General features: G+C 37.6%; 1 protein-coding gene across 1 annotated transcript in view; it reads right to left on the reverse strand.

Annotated features, from left to right (window-relative positions):
* Positions 1-8,980: 8,980 nt before the first annotated feature.
* Positions 8,981-21,110, reverse strand: part of angpt4 (angiopoietin 4) — a 30,206-nt gene continuing 18,076 nt past the window's right edge. Inside the window, exons 3-9 of the mRNA XM_079460657.1 lie at positions 20,480-20,601; positions 17,443-17,675; positions 15,733-15,845; positions 15,430-15,531; positions 14,158-14,324; positions 12,633-12,763; positions 8,981-10,723 (exon numbers count right to left, since the gene is read on the reverse strand). Of these exons, the coding sequence (XP_079316783.1) occupies positions 10,563-10,723; positions 12,633-12,763; positions 14,158-14,324; positions 15,430-15,531; positions 15,733-15,845; positions 17,443-17,675; positions 20,480-20,601 (1,029 nt within the window). The 3' untranslated portion in view covers positions 8,981-10,562. The remainder of the gene's footprint in view (positions 10,724-12,632; positions 12,764-14,157; positions 14,325-15,429; positions 15,532-15,732; positions 15,846-17,442; positions 17,676-20,479; positions 20,602-21,110) is intronic.

Consider the following 21,110-nt stretch of genomic DNA (forward strand, 5'->3'; position numbering starts at 1 on the left):
AGTTTTGTTGTGCGTTGAGGTTCAAGTCTTGGTAATCTGTTTGGAACCTCCAAGTGGTCACAAGTGGCTTTTATATGAATGCAAAGAGGAAGTCATCACGGTGGTGGGCGGTTTTGACATTCCTCTTGATGCCCATAGTGTCCACCCTGACCCCAAACATGTCGATGGAATCCCCCCCGGGAGTAACGGAGACAACAGGTGGCCAAGTTATGATCAAACCACAACACTTCTGTCCAACTCTGCAACCAGACAGAAATCTCTCATAGCGTCACACCTGACTGTATATCTTGTTTTAGATGCAACCATCATGACGGGCCACAAAAATGTTGAAGGGCGGCTTTAGGAAATGACGGAAATGGTTTCAAACGCATTCCCTTCTGTAGCTCTGTTGCATATTTTTGTACAGCGTGCCAGCACCCTGTGTGAGAGTCTATTTTTGCATTCTGGGTGTTGGACAGTACATGTGCTGGCTTCTGTTGATTGATACACAGGCCTGTTCTTAAAGCACGAGCCAGGCTATTTTCAGTACGAGTCATGCTTTGAGAAAACTGCGGATGAGACGGGATTTGCACATCAAGCCTGTTTCATTTATAGCGCTGCACTCATAAAAGAGCGATTAAGATGATAGTATTAATCTGTTCAATCTTTTCAGATGGTTTACAAAAGCCCTTTCACACATCCCGTCTTTACTGGTAAATTATTCATTAAGAGATCACATGTGAATTCAGAAAATCATGCTATGTAAAGAACATTCTATGAAAATATACCTATAAAATCTTCCCTATTGACAGAATTAAGCCATTTCAAAGATCTAAATGATAGAGAAATTATTGGTTGATATCAAACTTTGATGCTTGTTATGTGGAAATATGATTTTGAGACTTTAGCCTGATTTTCACAGACAAAACCACAAAATGAAAGCATCAACAAAAATAAAGACATTTGGATATAAAGTCCGGTGCAAGTCCTCTATTTTCACGCACTTATATTGTGCTTTATGTACCAAAAACTATTCTTTGCTACTTCCTAAGGTGAACTGTGCTATTTTGAGACAGCATGAAAATGAACTAAAATGTGCTTTTAATATACAATCTCTGTATTAAAAATGAATGTGTGGTGAACAGGGCGGGACGAGAGCCGTGAGGGAAAGGCCAGAGGCCGGTCAAGTGAGTGATAATGAGCATCAGCTGCGAGTCCACCGGTCTCGCATCTCTCACCAAGGAGCTCCGGAAGCATAAGAGAGGAGCGACAACAGGGAAGGGCGAGAGAGGACCAGGCCTGGACTTTATGTTATGTTTGTATGGCCGGCAGATTTCAATATTACAGTGTTAGACGTTTTTTAAATAAAGGTTCTTCATAGCAATTAAAAATGTAAATACACTGCAAAATATTGATTTTTTACAAATTCAAGACACTGAAATGTAAGCTTCATACAGCAAGATGACGTGTTTGTTTAAAATCGGCCCTGAAAACCTCAAAGGGATTCTGTTCTTTAATTGCTAAAGGATTATGAGAAATTGGTAAGCAGTAACTATATTTCCATCTGTATTGGCTTGATTTACCTCCCACACAAGTTCCTCGAGTCTTTGAGGACAAAAATAAAAGAACTGTCATTTTAGATGTCGTTTTTATCTTCCTGTTTCCTCTGATGACTCACATATGGAGGAGTTAACCGAAAGAAATCGCCACTTATATTACCACTAACACCACCAGCTGGATGCACCCACCGGCTCACATCGCTCGCTGACACGTGCAGACGGCTTTAAAGTCACCATGAAACCAAACAGGAAAATTGTTTCACGCAGTATTGCGGTGATCCTTATAAATAATTTATCCATGCACACCATTATTCTTTCAAAATTCCTTTGCACTTGTAATCTTTAATCAAAAACGTTAAGCTCCTCTTCCCCTCTCAACAACAACCCTTCACCACATGACATCAGCAACAAAAAAGAGGTAGGACTATACTGACTGTCCAATGGCCAGGCATTTTTAGCCGTCCCCTCCAGGCCCAACTTACAACAAACCAATCAAAAAGGGAAAGGCAAAATAAATCCCGCCCTAAATTTTTTACAAATATCAGAAGCCGTTTCACTCGGATATACGTCAAGCTACGGAAAAGAACTCAATCGCAACTTCTGTTTCATGGTGAAGTCTATCCGGCCGCTCAAGGTAGCACCTTCTGTGTCCGTAAAAATAAAACACCCATGACCCGGATAGTTAAAGTTACAATTCAGAGATCTTTCGATGTCACAAACACATTCAAGACTCAAATATTTTTCATAAGATTCACCCGAATATTTTACTCATACAATCTTCATTCACTTTACACCTTCACACTCTTAATGTATTTCAAAAATTGTCTCATTTCTTTATTTTCATTTTTCCTAAGCAATAGTAAACAAATACATTAATGCTAAAGCAAATTAGCATTAAAAAACACTTATTCCAGTCAATAGGAAAGCCAGCAGCGTCTTGTAATGGAGCCGAACATTTATCTCCCCGTCTAATTTCTAAAAACAATCTCAATGCATGACTAATCTCAATCAGGCATTAGCAAGATTTCAGTCGAGCTTCATATAGAATCATTTCTTTTCTTTTCATGCGGTCATTTCAATAACAGTCCGTGAGTAATGAGCTAATCAACGCGAGGCTACGCTATAATGCTAGCACTGAACTGTAGTCAATGGGCTTATTGACAAGGCTACATGTCATTGCCAACTAGCTGTAATGTACACAGCAGCAGTGCTCTGACAGCTCGGGTATCATTAGAGACCAACTCGGAGGACACAATTAGAGTCGTCACACGCCGTTTGGTTTCTGTAAACATGGTGACCCTGTTTTTTACTGCAGAGTTACCACACAGCTGTCTCCAACTGTTTCTTTTTATGCTTAACGTGGGAAATGTATAATATTCAAGGTGCTTAGGAAGTAACAAATTTACTTTTATGTATTTATTTGAACCAACCTAAGAAGAATTGCTTGTCTTCTAGAGTGAATGGCTTAAAAAAGTATATAAAACCCCTTTAAACCATCAAACCAGAACCATCTGACCGTACTTACGGAAAATCAGCTTTGAAAATGTCTTCATGTAGTGCGTTTTAGGCTTTTTTCCAGTAGGATTTAATGGTGTCCTGTTGGATCCCATCCATGGTAACTTCCCACCAAAGAGCCCAATATATGTACCAGTATATACTCACAAAAGACCATTTTAAGTCCCACTATAACCATTAAATCCATTAGAACTTAAGTGATGGTAGTATAGTATCACTTTATTATTTACCTCTTGTGACATTACAGCAAACTATGACTACAAACAAGCCCTGCATAAATTACCTACTGTATGTAAATGTTTCCATGCTTTCCGTTTCTAATGCATGAATACAGTTTTTCAAACATGACAATGTCTATAATTAACTTGTGTTCTCCTTATTAATAATATTTCAATGACATCAGCTGGTTGAAGTCATTGAAGTATTCTTGACTGTGTTCTATTAATAGACATATGACCTACAAAGCGTCCCCTGAACTATATATTCCACCACACAATGTTTTTACCTTTGGTCATTGGCTTTGGTAGTGCCGTCACTGTAATAGCTCCATTGTTTGCTTTCATTCTTTCTTTCTTTCTTTCTTCTTCTCTTTCTTTCTTTCTTTCTTTCTTTCTCTCACTGTCACGCAAACTCATTTTGTTTAATATGACAATTTACATGTTATGTTAATAGAATTATACATGAATCAAGTATTCGTTCATCTGATTCCATGGTACCATTCCATAGTCATTTTTGGAGCTCGGTTATATTTTTGGTCTCTAACCATGACCACCTCATTTAATCCTTCCAATGAGATCCAGTTAACAAACCAGAAAAACAGAGCTTACAAAAGAGATTGCAACCTTGTACTGCATAAGGTGGTCAAAGACAATCAGACCTCCTTCTCTCTCTCTCTCTCTCTCGCTCTGTGTTGGCAGATTTCATGGACAAAAAGAAAGTTGTTAAGAAAGTAAAAAAAGATTAACTGGCTTAACTATCGTGCTTTAAGAAAATTCTATCATTTTACTGAATGATTTAGATTCACATACTGCACTGGCCATTTAATAAAAGCATATTTCATTCTATATCATGCTAACATACATGAACAAATCTATACACATTAATGTGGGACAGTAGGAAAGAAACAAACTGCTGTGTATGCCAACTGTCCATTTACTTTTCAATTTGATCCGTGATATTTAATGTTTTTAGCTGGCGGTGGACATTACGAATCGGATTAGCTTAAATGTATGGACTTGGCAACATTGATCACTCTCTCTCTCTCTCTCTCTCTCTCTCTCTCTCTCTGTGTCTCTCTCTCTCTCTCTCTCTCTCTCTCTCTCTCTCTCTCTCTGTCTCTCTCTCTCTCTCTCTCTCTCTCTCTCTCTCTCTCTCTCTCTCTCTCTCCTCTGTCTCTCTCCTCTCTCTCTCTCTCTCTCTCTCTCTCTCTCTCTCTCTCTCTCTCTCTCTCTCTGTGTCTCTCTCTCTCTCTCTCTCCTCTCTCTCTCTCTCTCTCTGTGTCTCTCTCTCTCTCTCTCTCTCTCTCTCTCTGTGTCTCTCTCTCTCTCTCTCTCTCTCTCTTTCTCTCTCTCTCTCTCTCTCTCTCTCTCTCTCTCTGTGTCTCTCTCTCTCTCTCTCTCTCTCTCTCTCTCTCTCTCTGTGTCTCTTTCTCAGTATGTTGATAAGAAGGACTGCTGTGGTTAGTGTGTCATTTTTCTCCATGACTCAGATGAGATTCTTAAAATGACCTCAGACATGCGGCTCATTGCAGCACCTGCTCAAGGCGCAAGCGCGCTAAATAAATCTCCTTCTCTCCTTTCTCCCTCTCACTATTCCCTTTCGTCTATATTACTGATTTCCTCTATCTCTCTTTCTTATGCTCTCTTGTTCCTTCTCGTATCAATAGATGTAATCAGCTCTGAATTTGTTGCGTGTCATGACCCCCGACCGCATGCAGACTCAAGTCACTGATTGTGCTTTGTCGCATGTCTGATTCGATTTGGCAGATTATTACGTGCATGTTTTTTTTCATTTAACATTCAGATTTCAGCCTATCACAACCCTTTCTTCCCTTCCAATCTGCATATGTCACCATTTTGAAAGAAGAAAATGAGCACGAAATAGTTGTACAGTTACAAGCAAGCTGCACCTTAAAATATAATCTATAACCTGACATAGTTAATATTAAAATCTTTCATTTGCTCATATTTAGGTTATTAAAGATCTGACTTCTTAACACTGTTAAACGTGCTGGGTCCTCATGCTTCTCGACTTGTTAAAAATCTAGTGGGACGTATGACGTAGTATTTCTGTGCTTGACACATTCCCCCAGCAATTCACAGCAAGGCGAAAGAAATAGCCCGCACACGCGCTTTTCAAGATTGGCTGCGCAACGTTTTTGCTTCTTTGCTGAAGGAGATAACGTCTTTATGAAACGTGTTCTGTAGAGCAGCTTGTCAGTTGAGGACTACTGTAGAAACCACATGGTGAATTCCATGTAAGCGGACCCGCTGTGTATGTAGTAGATGTGACCGACTTCCTCTGTGACGCAGAAGATGATTAAAAATCGACATGAAATTTTAAATGTTTTTTTACATCGGTATAAATACTCGAGTAGACAGAAAACAAAATTAAAGTGAGGCAAACGCATATAATGTTTACGTCCAACAACTCTAAAACATGTCTGCTGTATGTTAGCGTTAATGGACTGTCCTAATTTACTTGCCTCACTGTAATCGTCATTTTTCAACTGACATGTCAAAAAAAATACAATGACGTCACTGAGTTAGATTTGCGTATGAGGCAGAGACAAGAGCCTGCACAGTTTAAATGATTTATCCATCTGCCTATAAAAGCCCCTGCATATATTTATTTTATAACCTCTTGGACAGCAGATTGGAAACATGTCATTAAAAGTGAGGAGGACAAATGCTAAATTTAAATAGAGTGTTGTGTCTAGAATTACAGCATGAGACATACAAACCCTACAAGAAAAATACAGCACAGCACGATTTAATGAAACAATATGGCTTACATAACATACTCAACTTTGTATTTCATTCATCACATGTTGAATTAGACTTGTCTGGTGTACTGCGCTATTTGCATAACATAATAAAATAACCACGAATGCATAATGGCCAGTAACACGTGACAAATAAACAGCTTGCCATAGAGATGCATATATAAACAAACAACCATAAATAAAATGCCACTGCACGAATGCATCTCTGTGATGTGATTTACAATGCTATGGTCACTTTCAATGCGTATGTTGTTTCAGTTCTTGACAAATGTGTTTAGCTTTTCATCTTTTTGTCCACTTATCAAGGCCGATGAATTCATTTATTCTCTTATTAACACATCAAATTGAAAAAAAAAACAACTATCCCGTACCAGAGAATCCTTATTACAGTAGATCATGGAGCTTGTAATCTGTTACTTTATGAAATGAGATGGGGACGCTGAAAAAAAGTTGAAATGAAAAGAGATCCAGCATTTCATAATGACACTGCGTGATCTGGTTCATGTATATTTTAAACACAATGAATCCGTGTGTCAGTGCTGAAGTGCTTACGAACAGCGTGATGATTGCATTTCTAAATTAAAGCTTGATGAGCCAATAACATCCGTTGACAAGACACTTGCTTGAACCCAATGTCCCTATATGAAGTGGTGATACAACGACTGTCTATAGTACTATATACCATATTCATAAACTGTGGTATTTTGATGATTGGTGCAAATAAATACATAATTCTGTCAATTCCGTCGATCCCGTTGTCTTAACATAACATTTCAATCAAAAATATAAATATGTTAGTATGTAATAAAACTATAAATTTAAAAAACACGAACCTGCACTTAAACAATATATAGTATTAAAGACTTATTCAGGCTAAAATGACACTTCTGTATGTATGTTAAAAATATACCAACATTACAGTCTCAGTCCAAACAAATATAGATTGAAAAACTCTCAAAGAGTTCTGGAATTCTCAGCTTACCCTGAACTAGAAGGTTTACGGTTCATCTAGAATAGCTTAAACTGAGTCTATGTTACACGGCCCCCTGCATTAAGAATGATAGGACTGAACAGCTGAACAGTACTGTTTTGGAAAAGTGTTTAACATGCCAACATTGTGGATGAGATACGTGGACATTAGTCACAACGTGCCCAGGGCGATTTGTGCTTATATTTACTGTGCTTACCAGTCAATACCTGATAGATGACATTAAAAAAGTGTGGTGGGTTCAAAGCAAGTTACACTCTATGAACAGCAAACAAATGAGGGAGTTTTGCTCCATATAGTTTGTAAAAAAAGCATATTCATACAGTTAGCTTATAATTGAAAATTACACTCCATTAAAAGGATATTAGTAAGGACCCGATAATTCAAATTAAACAAATATAAAAAACAATAAATGAAATAAAACATTTCTAGATACTGCATATGGCAAAAATGTCAGCATCTTCTTAAGACATGAAAACAAAGTCCACAGTAGGAATGATTCCACTCACCTTTGGTCGATTCATTTCAACCGTATTCTAACACTAAACAGACCACTGTCACTAGCAGCCCCCTACTGGTAAACTCTAATGTCATTTATGGCAGACACTTCAATCCAAAGCGAACAGTGATTTCAAGGAATACGGGTTTGTGTTCCATAGGTCTTGAACCCACGACCGCTGTGACCATAATGCCTTACCTGCTCTACATGTGTCTGAATTAAATGACCAGAACAAAAGAAAAGACAGAATTGAGGTCAGAGGAAGGAGGATAAAAAGGACTGGATGCATGAAAACGAGAGATTCTTCTGCATTGATCTGCAACAGTGTAATAAGTAGATCAGTCTTTGATCAGACCTGTTAAACTGTTGATATTAATAAATCAATTCTCTCAACAGGTAGTGGTCTCCATTTGTTAAAACTAGTAACTTTGTATAAGCACCTATCCTATTATTGCTCTTGTATGACATATCGCTTATTGCTCCTTGAACTCTTTGTAATTCACTTTGGATAAAAGCGTCTGCTAAATGACTAAATGTAATTCTGTATAAACAGCAGTAATACAATTTTGCACTAGTCCATTCTATAATTCTGGAAAACATGAAGATATGTTGTTTTAAACTGATCGGGTCACCAGATGGCGCTGGAGAACAATACACATCATTTTAGACTAAACGTTACCAAAGATAAGACTACCTGCCAATTTTCATGGCAGCCTAACATTTTTACAATGACCAACCCCTCCAAACAACTGTTCTTGGCGGCTACATTTATCACGTACACTCACATTTCCATATTTAGCTAAATTTAGGCTATACATACACGATTACAACTGCTGGTGGATTAACTGTTTGCCAGTTTGAAGCAGAGCTTCCCAACTTTAGAGTTAAACTGGGCCGCCATATTATTAAATACATGAATAGAAATTGTGTGCATGATTTTTTATGATTAATATTAAATATCACATTATTATATTTTATGTAATTCCCACTTCTCATTATAGTTATTTCTTTACATTTCACAATTGTTTTTTAAGTATTCTTAGTACTCAAGGTCGCAATGAAAATGTCTTTAAATAAATATTCTGTATGATACAAGGATACAATTTTACGAGTTATATAGTTTGGTCATTTACTGAATGCTGCAGATGTCAGCAATAGAGGTTGAGTTGTATAGATTTGTAAGATTTGAACCTGAAACATTTTGGTTTTCGGCCCAGAACACTAAGGCTACTGGAAGTGTCCATCCATGTTAGGAGAGCTGTGAGGGATTGGCGCAAACATGAACAGGCATATCGGTGACATAACACCTTGTTACTCATCTTTACTGAGTGTAGTAAAGATAACTCATGTTGCTAGTGGTCTTGCGTGACTTTAGTGAGGTGTCAGGTAAAATATGTGGCACGAAACTGATTAAATGACAAAAAAATGCAACCACTGTCAAAGTAAAAAGAACTTTATTGCTCTTGCAGACCTAACAAAACAAATAAAAATGAAGATATATCATAAAAAATAGTCATTTTACAGAAGGAATGTTTTCCGCTTCTGCTGTTCTTGGCAGAAAAATGGAATTGAGTTAAATATAAAGTAAATAACATGAACTAGGAAGCTTGGACCTCAAGAGACAGAATAGGCTTTGGCGTTTTCAACATTTGATCGAAACGCTATCCAGTTTGAGCGTGTAGCTGATCTTTTTATGTTACTGCTAGGTTTATTTTGCAATGAAAGGTTTATTGGCTAAAATAAGTAATACATATTGAAAGATTTACGGTCAAAAGGTAATACTGTAAAGCAGCAATGTAATAACCTCATTTATATCATACAGTTGTGGAGACAGTCAGCGTATCTGCTGGGCAACGGGTCGGACCTCTTATTTAAAGTGCATCCTTCAAATATACGGTACATGACTTTTCATACACTGTAAGAACAGGTCATACTAAATTGAAAGAATACAAAGACATCAGTAAACAAAATATAGGATTTTTCTTTCACACACACAAACAAACATACAAATCACATGAGTAAGGCCAACTTTTCTAGGACCGGACACATACTTTATGTTAGTATGCAAGAACCAACACAGTCACAAGGCAGTTCGTGGCATAGGCATGACATTTAGAATCGTCACGATTGTAGTTGTCACGAAATCCCGTGAGACTGTTGCAACAACACAAATGTATTCTCATCTTGCGATGGTAGGATCAAACCTTAGGAGTCATGGCATTATCTGTAAATGTCCATGCTGATGTGTTATCATTCAGGTAGCTCCCCAATAAGATTCATATACTTAGGGAACGTTAGCCATTAGCATTTCATCTCAACGACAGTATTCCGGTTGGCTCATCTTGAGGGACTGAGTTGTTCATGCAACCCAGATCTTCTGTGTTTCTGCTTTTGTTCACTATGTGTTCTGTAATTCCCCTTGCATTGAGGATACAACATACACATTACGCTTGGACGCATTTCAGAACATTGGCGTATACAAATTAAGCTAGAAGCCTACAAAATGCACAATATAATAATATCCAGTTATTAGCTGTTGTTTAAATATCAGGCTAATATGAAGGTGCGTTTGGTGTTCGTCTGGACAGCATCGCCTGTTCAAAATAAGTTCAAGAACATGAAGAGCCTCACTGAGTCTTTTGTTAATTGTCAGCGTGAGCTTTTAATCCCTTTAGTCCTCCTGATTTTCTCAGTGTTCTTCTGGAACAGGGATTATTTGATGGCACAACAATGAACCTTGTCAAAGCATTGTTGACATTGTCTCAGGTTATGAGCCGTACTTCCAGAGAACAGAAGTTGTGAGGCTGAGAAAGAGAAATGTGTTTTGAAAGAGAAATCGCAGCACGGAAATTATGTGAATCTCAGATTTCTGTCTTTCTGATTTGCTATAAAACATTGCCATTCGTACATTCCTGATTGTTTGTCAAATATCTTTCACAACCTTGTTGCTCGCAAGGATATTTGTAAGGCATATCGGTTTGAAGGTTCATTCGATGTGATAATAGTCAAATCTCCACGTCAGAATTCAGCCGGTCGGATCATCATGGCGGTGGATTGCAGGGAATAACTTGGTCCTCTGAAGTGATGCCACTTAATCCCATTGAGTTTGCGAATGTTGTGACCCACTGTGTAGTAGATTCCATTCAGGTTGGAGAGACCACATGCATCAAACCACCAGCCTGTGTGGATGAAAAATACATGGGATTATTCAGAATACTATGAAAGCAATAATTATTGTTATTGTAATGTTTATTGTTTATGTCTGTATATTCAAATCTGAAGTGTGGAAACTATAAATTGTTTTGTAATTTTCTTTTTAGTATAGACGGTTTTATCGACGCACAAACCTGGCCCGAAGTTAACCTCAAGTCTGTGTAACAATTTATTTTATATGACATTTTTATATTCATTTATATTAATAGTTTATTGTATATCAGCTCTATTTCATCAAACTGAAACTACTGAACAGATATTGATACTTTGCCGGAGTCTGCCGGAGGTTAAGTTTGACACACATTAGGTTTGTTGAACATAATTCATCAAGTTTATTTTAAGTATAAACAAAGTTCATGCATATATTAAGTATACTTTATCTAATATGCAAATGTAAACCAGTGAGGGTACTATTTCAATACTACTTGTTACTAAATTGACACACTTTTTAGTCAATAAAATAATTTTTTTAAGTATAGACGGTTTCATCGGAAGATAACTTCCTGGCTGTGTTTGGTTTTAATATAACAATTTAGTTTATATTTGATTGATAATATAACATTTCTATTAATATATACATTGATATCAAGTCAAATAAATGTATATTTATGCTAATAATTTATTGCATATTTATTTCTCGTTTGGCTCTCAACGGAGGCAGTATGCCGCACTCGAGAAGCAGTCTCCCATCCCCAGATCCCTCGCCTCCGTCGCTTTAACCCGTCAGCCTGACAAGCGGGTCTGTGACCAGATGGCTGCTTGCCGAAACTGGATTACTTCCCCTGTTGCAAGTCTTGTCTATGGTGTATTGTGTACATGTTTTTCTCCTCACCTTCCCCATTTGTATTTTTCTTTCTTACTACATTTCGTTACACTGCACTGTATGTGTGTAATGACAATAAATTGAATCCAATCCAATTGTATTAAATTAAATTGAAACTACTTCACAGTTATCCATTATTTGCAGAGGTCTACCAGAGGTTACGTTTGGACCACATAAAGTTTTTCATGCTTTTGCTTCTGAAACTCTATACTTGAAGTGTAAAGTAGTTTACAACTATACTTTTCTGCAAGTACAAAAAAGCAGACTTGACCCTGTCCTCTGTATAATGTCTTTTCTCGACCCATTTCTAAAGAGATTCTTCATCTCTCCGTGGACAGTAAATGACGGTAAGTGTATACCGTCCCCCTGTGTGCAAGCTGTTTTTGTCAAATCTGTCATAGCAAGCTGTGATTCTTCAATAAAAACCAGCCTTTCCCTTTTCTGAGAGGACACGGTCGATCTAACTACGATTAAATCAATATCGTCTCCCTCGAAACGTGTTTAGTTTGGAATGGAGGCACTGAAGAATCCATCTCTGTATCTTTGGATTATGATTTAAAATGCAAACATAAAGGTCATGTGAAGGTCTCCGGTTGGTTTGACGGTAATTAACTCCAACAACTTACAAAATCAATCGCAATGCACACGGATAAAGAACAGTTTGTCTTGAAGTTCAGAGGTGTTGAATCTGTAGCTAAGAGCAGCTGCAGAGTAAATTGTTTGGATGGTGCGTGTTGGAGGTGAGGAGATCTGGACATTAAATGTGTTTTAGGTTATTGTGCATTATGGTTTAGATTTCTTCCACCAATGGTGGATAAAAGGGATTGAGAAGAATGATGGGTTTGTTTTTATATCCAGATTGAAATAAAGAAAATGACAATCCTTAGATTTTTATGGTGCTTTTTTCTTGTGGTTCACAGAAGAAAGAAGGTTGTACAAGTTAGGAAGGACACATGGGTGAGTAAATGAAGATATTCATTTTGTGTTTGAATGATTTCTTTCATGCAAAACTGTAGCTGCCTAGAGTGAATCCTTATTGTGTTGTAGCTCACCCCCAGTCATCATGAGGGCGCACTTGCAAACACACTTATCGTTGTCGGCGTCCCGGGTGCTGAAACCTGTGCCGTTTGATGCTAAACTGCTTTGCTGTCCGGCTGATCCGCTATAGCTGCCTATTAAGAGCCTGAGGAAAAAACAGGTTAGGATTACTGCATAGTCTCAGCCTCAAACGTCACACCCACTTTTTTGGAAACACTTCAGCACGTTCGAAGTCGTCTTCTGATTGGATAGATTTCACAGGATTTCCGGTAGACGTGCGTGTCGCGTCCTTTAACGGACTGCCTGGAAACAACACAAAGCAATCTGATCTAAAAAGTAAGCTGTCGTGTTTACAACGGTTGCTATAAGAATTCATCACGATCGACTAAACGCGTAATTCTTAAGAGTATGCAAGGTTCACGGCATAAATGTATGATAATTTTGTTGCTGTTAACTTTTGACACTTTCGTGAATTTACACCGTTCTTTTACTGCGGGGACATTTCCACGACTCCAAACAATAACGCGGCTCAAGATAAAACGTGATTGGTTATTTAACCTGTCAGTCATATAGCCTATTGGGTAGACCTTGGCCAAAGAAAGCGGTGATAAATTCTAGGTCTGGCTACGCGAGACTAGGATTACTGCACACTTAATAGATTGGTGCAGGGATGAAGTATTTTTCAAGGCCAAACCGGAAGTTTGTTCCCTCGACCGAAAGCCTACTTTAGACCTATATGAATTTTTCCCATAGACTTTTGGAATATAGCATAGAATATAACTTTTGGTTAACATGCTTTGTCTATCAAGATAATCTTTGGCAACTAACACAATATTCGCTTTTTCTAAGCCTTAATACAATCGGCAGAAGTAAAACGGCAACATAATGCTATAAACAGACTACGCTACAGTCTCTCAATATCAACATCACCACCACCAAGCCTCCAACAACCTTTTCAAAATGTACTAAAAATATGTTCCCTTGTAGGTAATATCTCTATGAATGAATCTTCATCCACGTTTTATGACGTTTGATGCCCCCGCAAAAGTATGTATTCAGTTGCTTTCAGCAACTTGTTAGCAACCACTGGTTTTAAAACACGATTAAGCTTTAAAAATCACGAGCGGGTTGTTACTGGCGTGTTTTGTGTAATAGAATATGACATTTCAGTGTTTTTACCCACAAACCTTATTTTAGACATTAACCCCAAAACTCATTGTGGGGAATGGAACAGGAAATGCTAAAATGCTCCTAAATCGCTTCTGGGTTTCTCTATCTCTGAGCTACTCTGTATTGTTCTTTTTTGTACTTTAAAGATAAAATTTGTATTACATCCATTATGTCTCACAAACAGTATAATCTTGGCTGAAGATGACTTTTAAGAACGTCACATACAAATATTTGAACTTTTATTCATTGAAAATTACACCCGTCTCTATCTCTTGCAATGCATGCGATTGTGTAATTTAGTGATGACCTTAAATCATTAACAGCAGCTTGAATTTTTCATAAACAAAATGTCTTCCACACAAATGATACCTGTACTGTTGTTTTTCACTGGCCAGCTGAAATTTGTCATAAAGTGCGTAGGCACCATTGTCCTCCCAGTCTCGAAGTTCCACTCGGAGGGTGTACTGGGCTTGACTTGTCATCAGGTGAACGGCCTCATTACCCAACCAATGCTCTCCACTGGGATCACCAAATCCCTGCGTGATGGAGAACATAGCATCCATTGAAAACAATCTCACTTCATGTCCAGCTTTGAATGAAATGCTGCATCAGACACAAGACAGATGTTTTATAGTTACATTTTTAGAATACTTTCAAAGCATTATTACTTCCCAGAACAGAGGTTCTTCGTGTCTTTGGCACGCATTGCTTAGGGAAAGTGCAGTATTGATTTCACTGCTTATCATTAGCTATAGCTACAACATATTTAAGCACTTAAAATATATCACAAATATGTGCAAGGATTGGGTTATGAATATATTTAACTGTTTAGAGACAATTTAAGGGAGTTTACAGATATCTAGTTGGTTTACTTTGTTCCAAAACAAGAATTATTCTTATATTAATATTATTTAAAATTATTACTATATACTTTTTTGTTTACACTGTACAATAAGGTTGTATTTGTTAAAGCGGCCCTGGCCCTTTCATGCATTCTGACTTTTTTACAATGTTAAACGTGTTGTCTTCTCATGCTTGACATGGTCAACTTGTCAAAAAACATATTGGACGCATGACGTAGTATTTCTGTGCACGATACACTCCCCCAGTGTTCGTACAGGTTTCGGAAGTTTTTTTCGAACATGAAAAATCGTTACGTAACAACTTTTTTTAGTCCCTTATTGGACAATTCCCTCGGAAAAGCATGCGGCACGCACACGCATCAACCATGGAGAGCGGGAGAAGGAGCATGCGCACAAGTCACTTTCACTTGTGTGCAGGAGAGAGAGAGCACTGTGTTCGCGAAGTTCAGCTGTGTTGTTTGCTCACTACATTTTGGTGATGAATGTTATATAAACGGTGGATATAAGGCTGGATTTGGAAATCGTTTGAAACGTATAGATGGAGCGGCGGCCCCAGCCCTAAACGATGCAGGACATTGTTGGCAACGTGTGCGTACATGCTTTAGTTCCCCCTCCTATATTTTTTTTATATACCTAATACATACCTTTTTTAAAGTTGCATTTAAGCAAAAAAGCTAAATTTCAAAGGTCAAAGATACTAAGATATTGCTAGTAGTTTTTGTCTGGTCATATGATCTCAACATGATGGCCCCTTTTAAGCATGTGTCCGTTTGCTCACCGTTTTGTACTCTTTCCATCCTCTCTGGAAATTCAAACTACCATTGACTCTTCGCTGGACTAATGTCCAGCCACCTCCACTTGTCTCCATATCACAAAAGACCTACGAAAACAATATTTACATTCATGTGTTTTGATTAATGTGGTAGACGCTTTTATGCAAAGTGCATTCAAAGTATACATTTATCAGTATGTGTTCCATCACAGCATTTGTTTGGATGGTCTTTTTTTACATCTGCATCCTGTACATGCTCTATGTGATCACACTCGGCACGTCGTACTTGTGAAAAAACACATCCCACACCTTTGTCGGCTCAGTCATGTCTCCAATGTAAATGGGGTAGACTCCACTGACGTTATGACCAGATTTATAGGCCTCGGCACAGTCTCGAAACCGCTGTGGAGACGGTGAGAACCCTGTAATAAAAAACAAAGGCATTTATTTGAACTCAAAGCCAGCAAGCAGCCAGCAAAAGATGAAAAATATTGAAATATCTTGGTGCCGATGTAGACAAGTTGTGCTGTTTAGACAAGATGTGTGAATGAAGCTTTGAATCCGTCATGTGCCGTATCTTCCACTACTAGAAGATTTATATTAATATTTTCGAATATAAAAAGGCTTTGTCGTCTAGCTCGGGATGAGACATTTAAACATGTTGCTTCCAACAGATTGTTTGTTCATCAAGCTTCGAGGACTTTATTTTAAAATCCAGTACATTTGGTTCTTAAAGCGAGCCCCCGCATGGACATTTATAAACTGACATGTATAAAATGTTGGAGTCTTGATTTAGCAGAGCTTATCGCTGCGTGTTATTGTGACGCATGTGAACTTCATCCAAGACCGAAGAGAACGGTGCCAAAGACATCAGGAGCGAGAGCTTGTATTCTCTCTGTTTCTATGAATCATGGCTGGTCGATTTGTCATTAGTGTCACATTTAATTAACCAGACAGTTGAGGTCATGTAAGAATCTGCCACCAGATTTTAGGACTTTTGTATGACCTGAAACTGTGTATGGGGTGTTATTGTGTTTGCAATGTCTTTTAACACAGCTTGTCATTTTTCCTTCCTCACGGACAGCTTAAAGTTGACACGAAACAACAAAGTCAATCAATGTTGGCAGTTTAATGTCATTATGTGACACATTTCAGGGTTAAACGGGATGTTCAATAAGAGAACAATTATTTTATCTTGATGGGATTAAATGCACACATGTGTGAACATCAAAAGTGTGCATTACGTCTCCCGAAGTTTTTAAAGAATATTAGCCTTACACCATGTTGACTGGCGCAGCGCAACATTCTTACTATGGATGTCAATAGTGCCCCAAAACTGTATGGATACAGACATTCCTCTTAATATCTTTTTTTGTGTTTACACAGGTTTGGAGTAAATGATAACAGAATTTTAATTTTTGGGTAAACTATACCTTCGAGGATATCTATAAATTGATGTGCTTTTAAAACAATGAAAAATTTCATATTTAGAAACACTTTCTCTCCTGTTGCACTTCAAAGCTGCACTTCAGCTTTTAGGGAATTCCAGACTGGCTCTTTAAAAGGGGAGGGGCCATAAAACATGTCCTACCCTAACTTCCTGTTTCAGTGGAAATTACGTCAACATATCAGACAAAACAGTGAATTGTAAGGCACCCAGGTCTTTAAAGTCTAAATGCAGTTTCATAAATCAAATCTTGTTTAATAAATAGGCCTATATAATATTTTATATGTATTTTATATTAGTATTTAAGTTAAGTTTAAAGATTAAATATGCGTTCAGCAGTATGTGGCCTGTAATTTTTGGCTTACATAAGTGACATTTCATGTAAAGGATATTTACATAAATACTGAAATTTCATATTCATATCTTACTAGCCACCAACAATATAGCATTATATTTGCTTTCATTGCGGATGCACTTATACACTTAGCATTTAGAAAATTGAAATAGAAAATATATTAATATTAAGCAATATTGAAAAGTGTAATCTCATGTGTTGAGGTGCATCTTCTCACCGGGTCCAACGGACACCAGACCAATGAGTGTGTGAACAGACTTCATAAGCTGCTGATGTTGTCTCTGCAGGGCCGAGTTATTGCTGCTGGCGGCTCTCAGCTGTCTCTCCAGAGCTGTTATAGCTGATGTCTGTCTCTTCACCAGGTCCTGCAGTCTCTCTTTCTCCTCCCTCATGCCCTCCAGCTCGCTCCTCTGCTGTGACTCCAGGACCAGGACTTTATCCTCCAAACGACTGGTAAAAAACACATCACATACAGCACATTCACAAACGACTTAGTGCAAGTGTCGGTTCTTTAAATGACTGTGGTTATGTACAACCCTGTGGTAGATTAAGCACAACATCGTAAGTCTTTGGTTTCGCTGACATCTTGTGAGGTCGTCATCCTACAGATGTTTCTGACAGAAACCGGACGTTGATGTCATGCGTTCTCGGAAGGATGTTGGCAGGGGGCTAGATGACTCTGCACTCTTTCTTGTGCATCAGATGGAACGATCATCAGTCATTACAGTTGAACGCTGAAGTAAAAGTTTGTGACAGGGATGTCGACTCGAATTATCCGCCGTTATTATTATTATATGAAACTGCTGTGTCTCCTGAGGCAGGGCTCAATAATAAAGAAGGCCCGGGTCAGTGTGAGAGAGGTTGGGGTCAGTGCTGCATTTATGCTGTCACTTCAGTTTGAAAGTTGTGTGAATATAAAGCCGCTGTTGAGCGAGCAAACCTAAGGTGACAGTCCTCACAAGAAGCATTCTCATGTTCAAAACTGTTAGACAGAGTGCAATGCAATGAACCACAAAGTGTGAAAAATTGGTTGGAATGATTCATTCAGGCTACAGTAAGAACTCAAAACATTTGTCTGCTCATCTGGTTGCTGTCGTGGCAAATCTATGAAAGACTAAATGATTAAAATATTATACTATTAACAGATAATTCATGCCTAAAAATAGCAGGTAAATAGAATTAAACACATAAATTATTTATTATAACATATACAAAATGTTTTTAATTCTACACATATATACTAACAGTGTAAATATTCACCACCCATTTCAAGTTTTGACTTAAGAGTCACAATGGTTAAAACTCTCTCTTTAAAGGTGTATGACATTTAGCGCCCCTCCCTTTTGAAGCACTATGGTAGCTGACACAGGACTAAGATGTCATCACAGAGATGACGTGTTTACAAAAACTTGTTTTTTAAAGCCGTTTGTCCTTTTTGAGCTACTGTAGAAACACCATGGCGAATTCCATGCAAGGGACCCGCAACGTGTAGATAGAAAAAGCTCATTCTAAGGTAATAAAAACATAACGCTTCATTATGTAAGGTCTTTATACACCTCTGAAGACATAGTTATATATATTATATTGCACAAATGACACACTGGACCTTTAAAAAACTATTGCGACTCTAAAGGAGAACGATGAAGCATCATTACATTGACATTATCTTGAAATTACAGATGATTGGATCATCTCGCAATTCTATGGTGTAATCATTCTGTTCAGTTTTGAGTTTTTGGATGATTTGATGTTTTTAGAGAATTAAATTGATCATCTTTGTTGTCCAAAGAAATAATAGCGGTTAGAGTCTAAAGAACAACACAATTTCTCTCAGTGTGTGTGTGTGTGTGTTGAGAAATAACACTTCCACAGAGCAAAAGAACAAAAAACCCAAATCAAAACTCTACCCAGCCCTGTACTGTAACTCAACGCTCGCTTTGTTAAACTGCTGTAGATGGTCATTAAACAGACTTGCCAGTTTAATGGTTATGTTTATAATTTTTTCACACGGATCCGTTTCACAATCGATTGGCAGTAGCTGTGTAAAATCCGCGCCAGGGCTTATAATGTGTACAAGACGCTGAACCCTTATTTGCTGGCTGTTGCACCATAAAGTTGATCCGGGTTCATCAATTCTGAGCACAATTATGAAAATGTTTCTCTTGCACAGTTGTAAGTCATCTTGTGCGTGTCTTATCTCATTCTTACATGCAAAGTGAAATATAGAATAGTTTGTTTGTAATGTACGGGTCTGTTATAATTACCTTTGATGCCTCCATACAGCTACCAACACAGTTCAGTTGGTCGTCAGAGATGAATGACAACAAGCGTTATCTGTTTAATCTAGCGAGAGCCAAGTACAAAGCTTTCTGGGAAAACCCATTGTCCGTCTTTGTAAGTGTACAAAGGAAATTCGCCTGGGGTCTGCTTTGAGTGCCGGGCGTATTGCGCAGTTATTAAACATTATAAACAGTCGATTAAGTGGTTGATTATTTCCCTTTACAAAGCATTCACCCCTGCAGCGCTCTCTTACTCTCTTGAAGCTGTGCCTATGGGAAAGTAATGTGAACTTTTGAGTACAATGAGATGTGCAAAACAGGCAGAAGTTGCTCTGCAATGTAAAAACTGAACGTGGAGTTGTAGACTGATAGGCGTAAAAAATCTCTATTCAGTTACATTGCTGTAAAAAATATATATTTCTTATTACATGGGTCATATTGAAGCTTTTCTTTTAGACGTTATGAACCTTTTAACTCCAATATGTAATATTTTAGAGGATTTAGCCACAGAAATTCAATATAATAAAAGTCTTCAGAGGTGTATAAAGACCTTTCATAATGAAGCGTTATGTTTTTATTACCTTAGGATAAGTTATTTCTATCTACATACACCGCGGGTCCCCTTGCATGGAATTCGCCATGTTGTTTCTACAGTAGCCCTAAATGGACAAACTGCTCTCCATCTCCTTTAGGAAAGAAGCAGAAACGTAACTACAACTTAGCCCTGTGTCAGCCACCGTAGTGCTTTGAAAGGGAGGGGTGGAGTGAGCCATTGGTTGCAATTTGCAACCTCACCACTAGATGACTGCTAGAAATGTCATACACTGCACATTTATGTTAACATTAACAGTTTACATTATCTTGTATAAATCTTTATTATTTCATCTTTTTTATGACTTTTGATACTACTGTGTTAATAGCCCTGTTGCTGATATGACATGAACTATTGAATGATTATTAAAAATAATAACTTACCTGTTCTTGTCTCTGAGTTTAGAAATTTCAGAAATTTGTGTTAAGAGCTCCTTCTCCAGTTTGTTCGTTGATAGTGAATTCTCTAATAACTGTATTGCGATTCTTGATGTCTGGTTCATAACCTTCGAATAGAAATAAGTTAATATTGTTTTAATACTTTTTTACTAGAAATCATGATTTAAAATAAATGTCTTACTATGTAAATAAATAATAAAGCAAATATATGAGTATTTTGTTTATGTTTTATATACTCTTACACATATGATTTATTTATATGTATTTTTAAGGAGTGTACACTAAATGAATAAATTAACAATCTGTCATTATTTACACCGTCTTGTACCATTTCAAACCTATATGACTTTGTCTTCTGCAAAACACAAGATATTTAGAAAACGGTTGGTAGCAGAAAACGGTTGGTCCCAATTGAAATAAATCAGAAATAAAGTCACACAGGTTTAGAATGACAACAGATTGAGTAAATGATGACAAAATGTTCATTTTGAAGGTGAACTATTTCTTTAAGTAGATGTGTAGAGATGTAAACACTGGTCCAGCAGCACTTCTGGTTAATTATTTTTCCTTTTATTAAAAAAAATCGTACAGACGTCATTAAACATATTCGCTTAAC

The sequence above is a fragment of the Barbatula barbatula genome (assembly GCF_947034865.1).
Source record: "Barbatula barbatula genome assembly, chromosome: 7".
Classification (NCBI taxonomy): domain Eukaryota; kingdom Metazoa; phylum Chordata; class Actinopteri; order Cypriniformes; family Nemacheilidae; genus Barbatula; species Barbatula barbatula.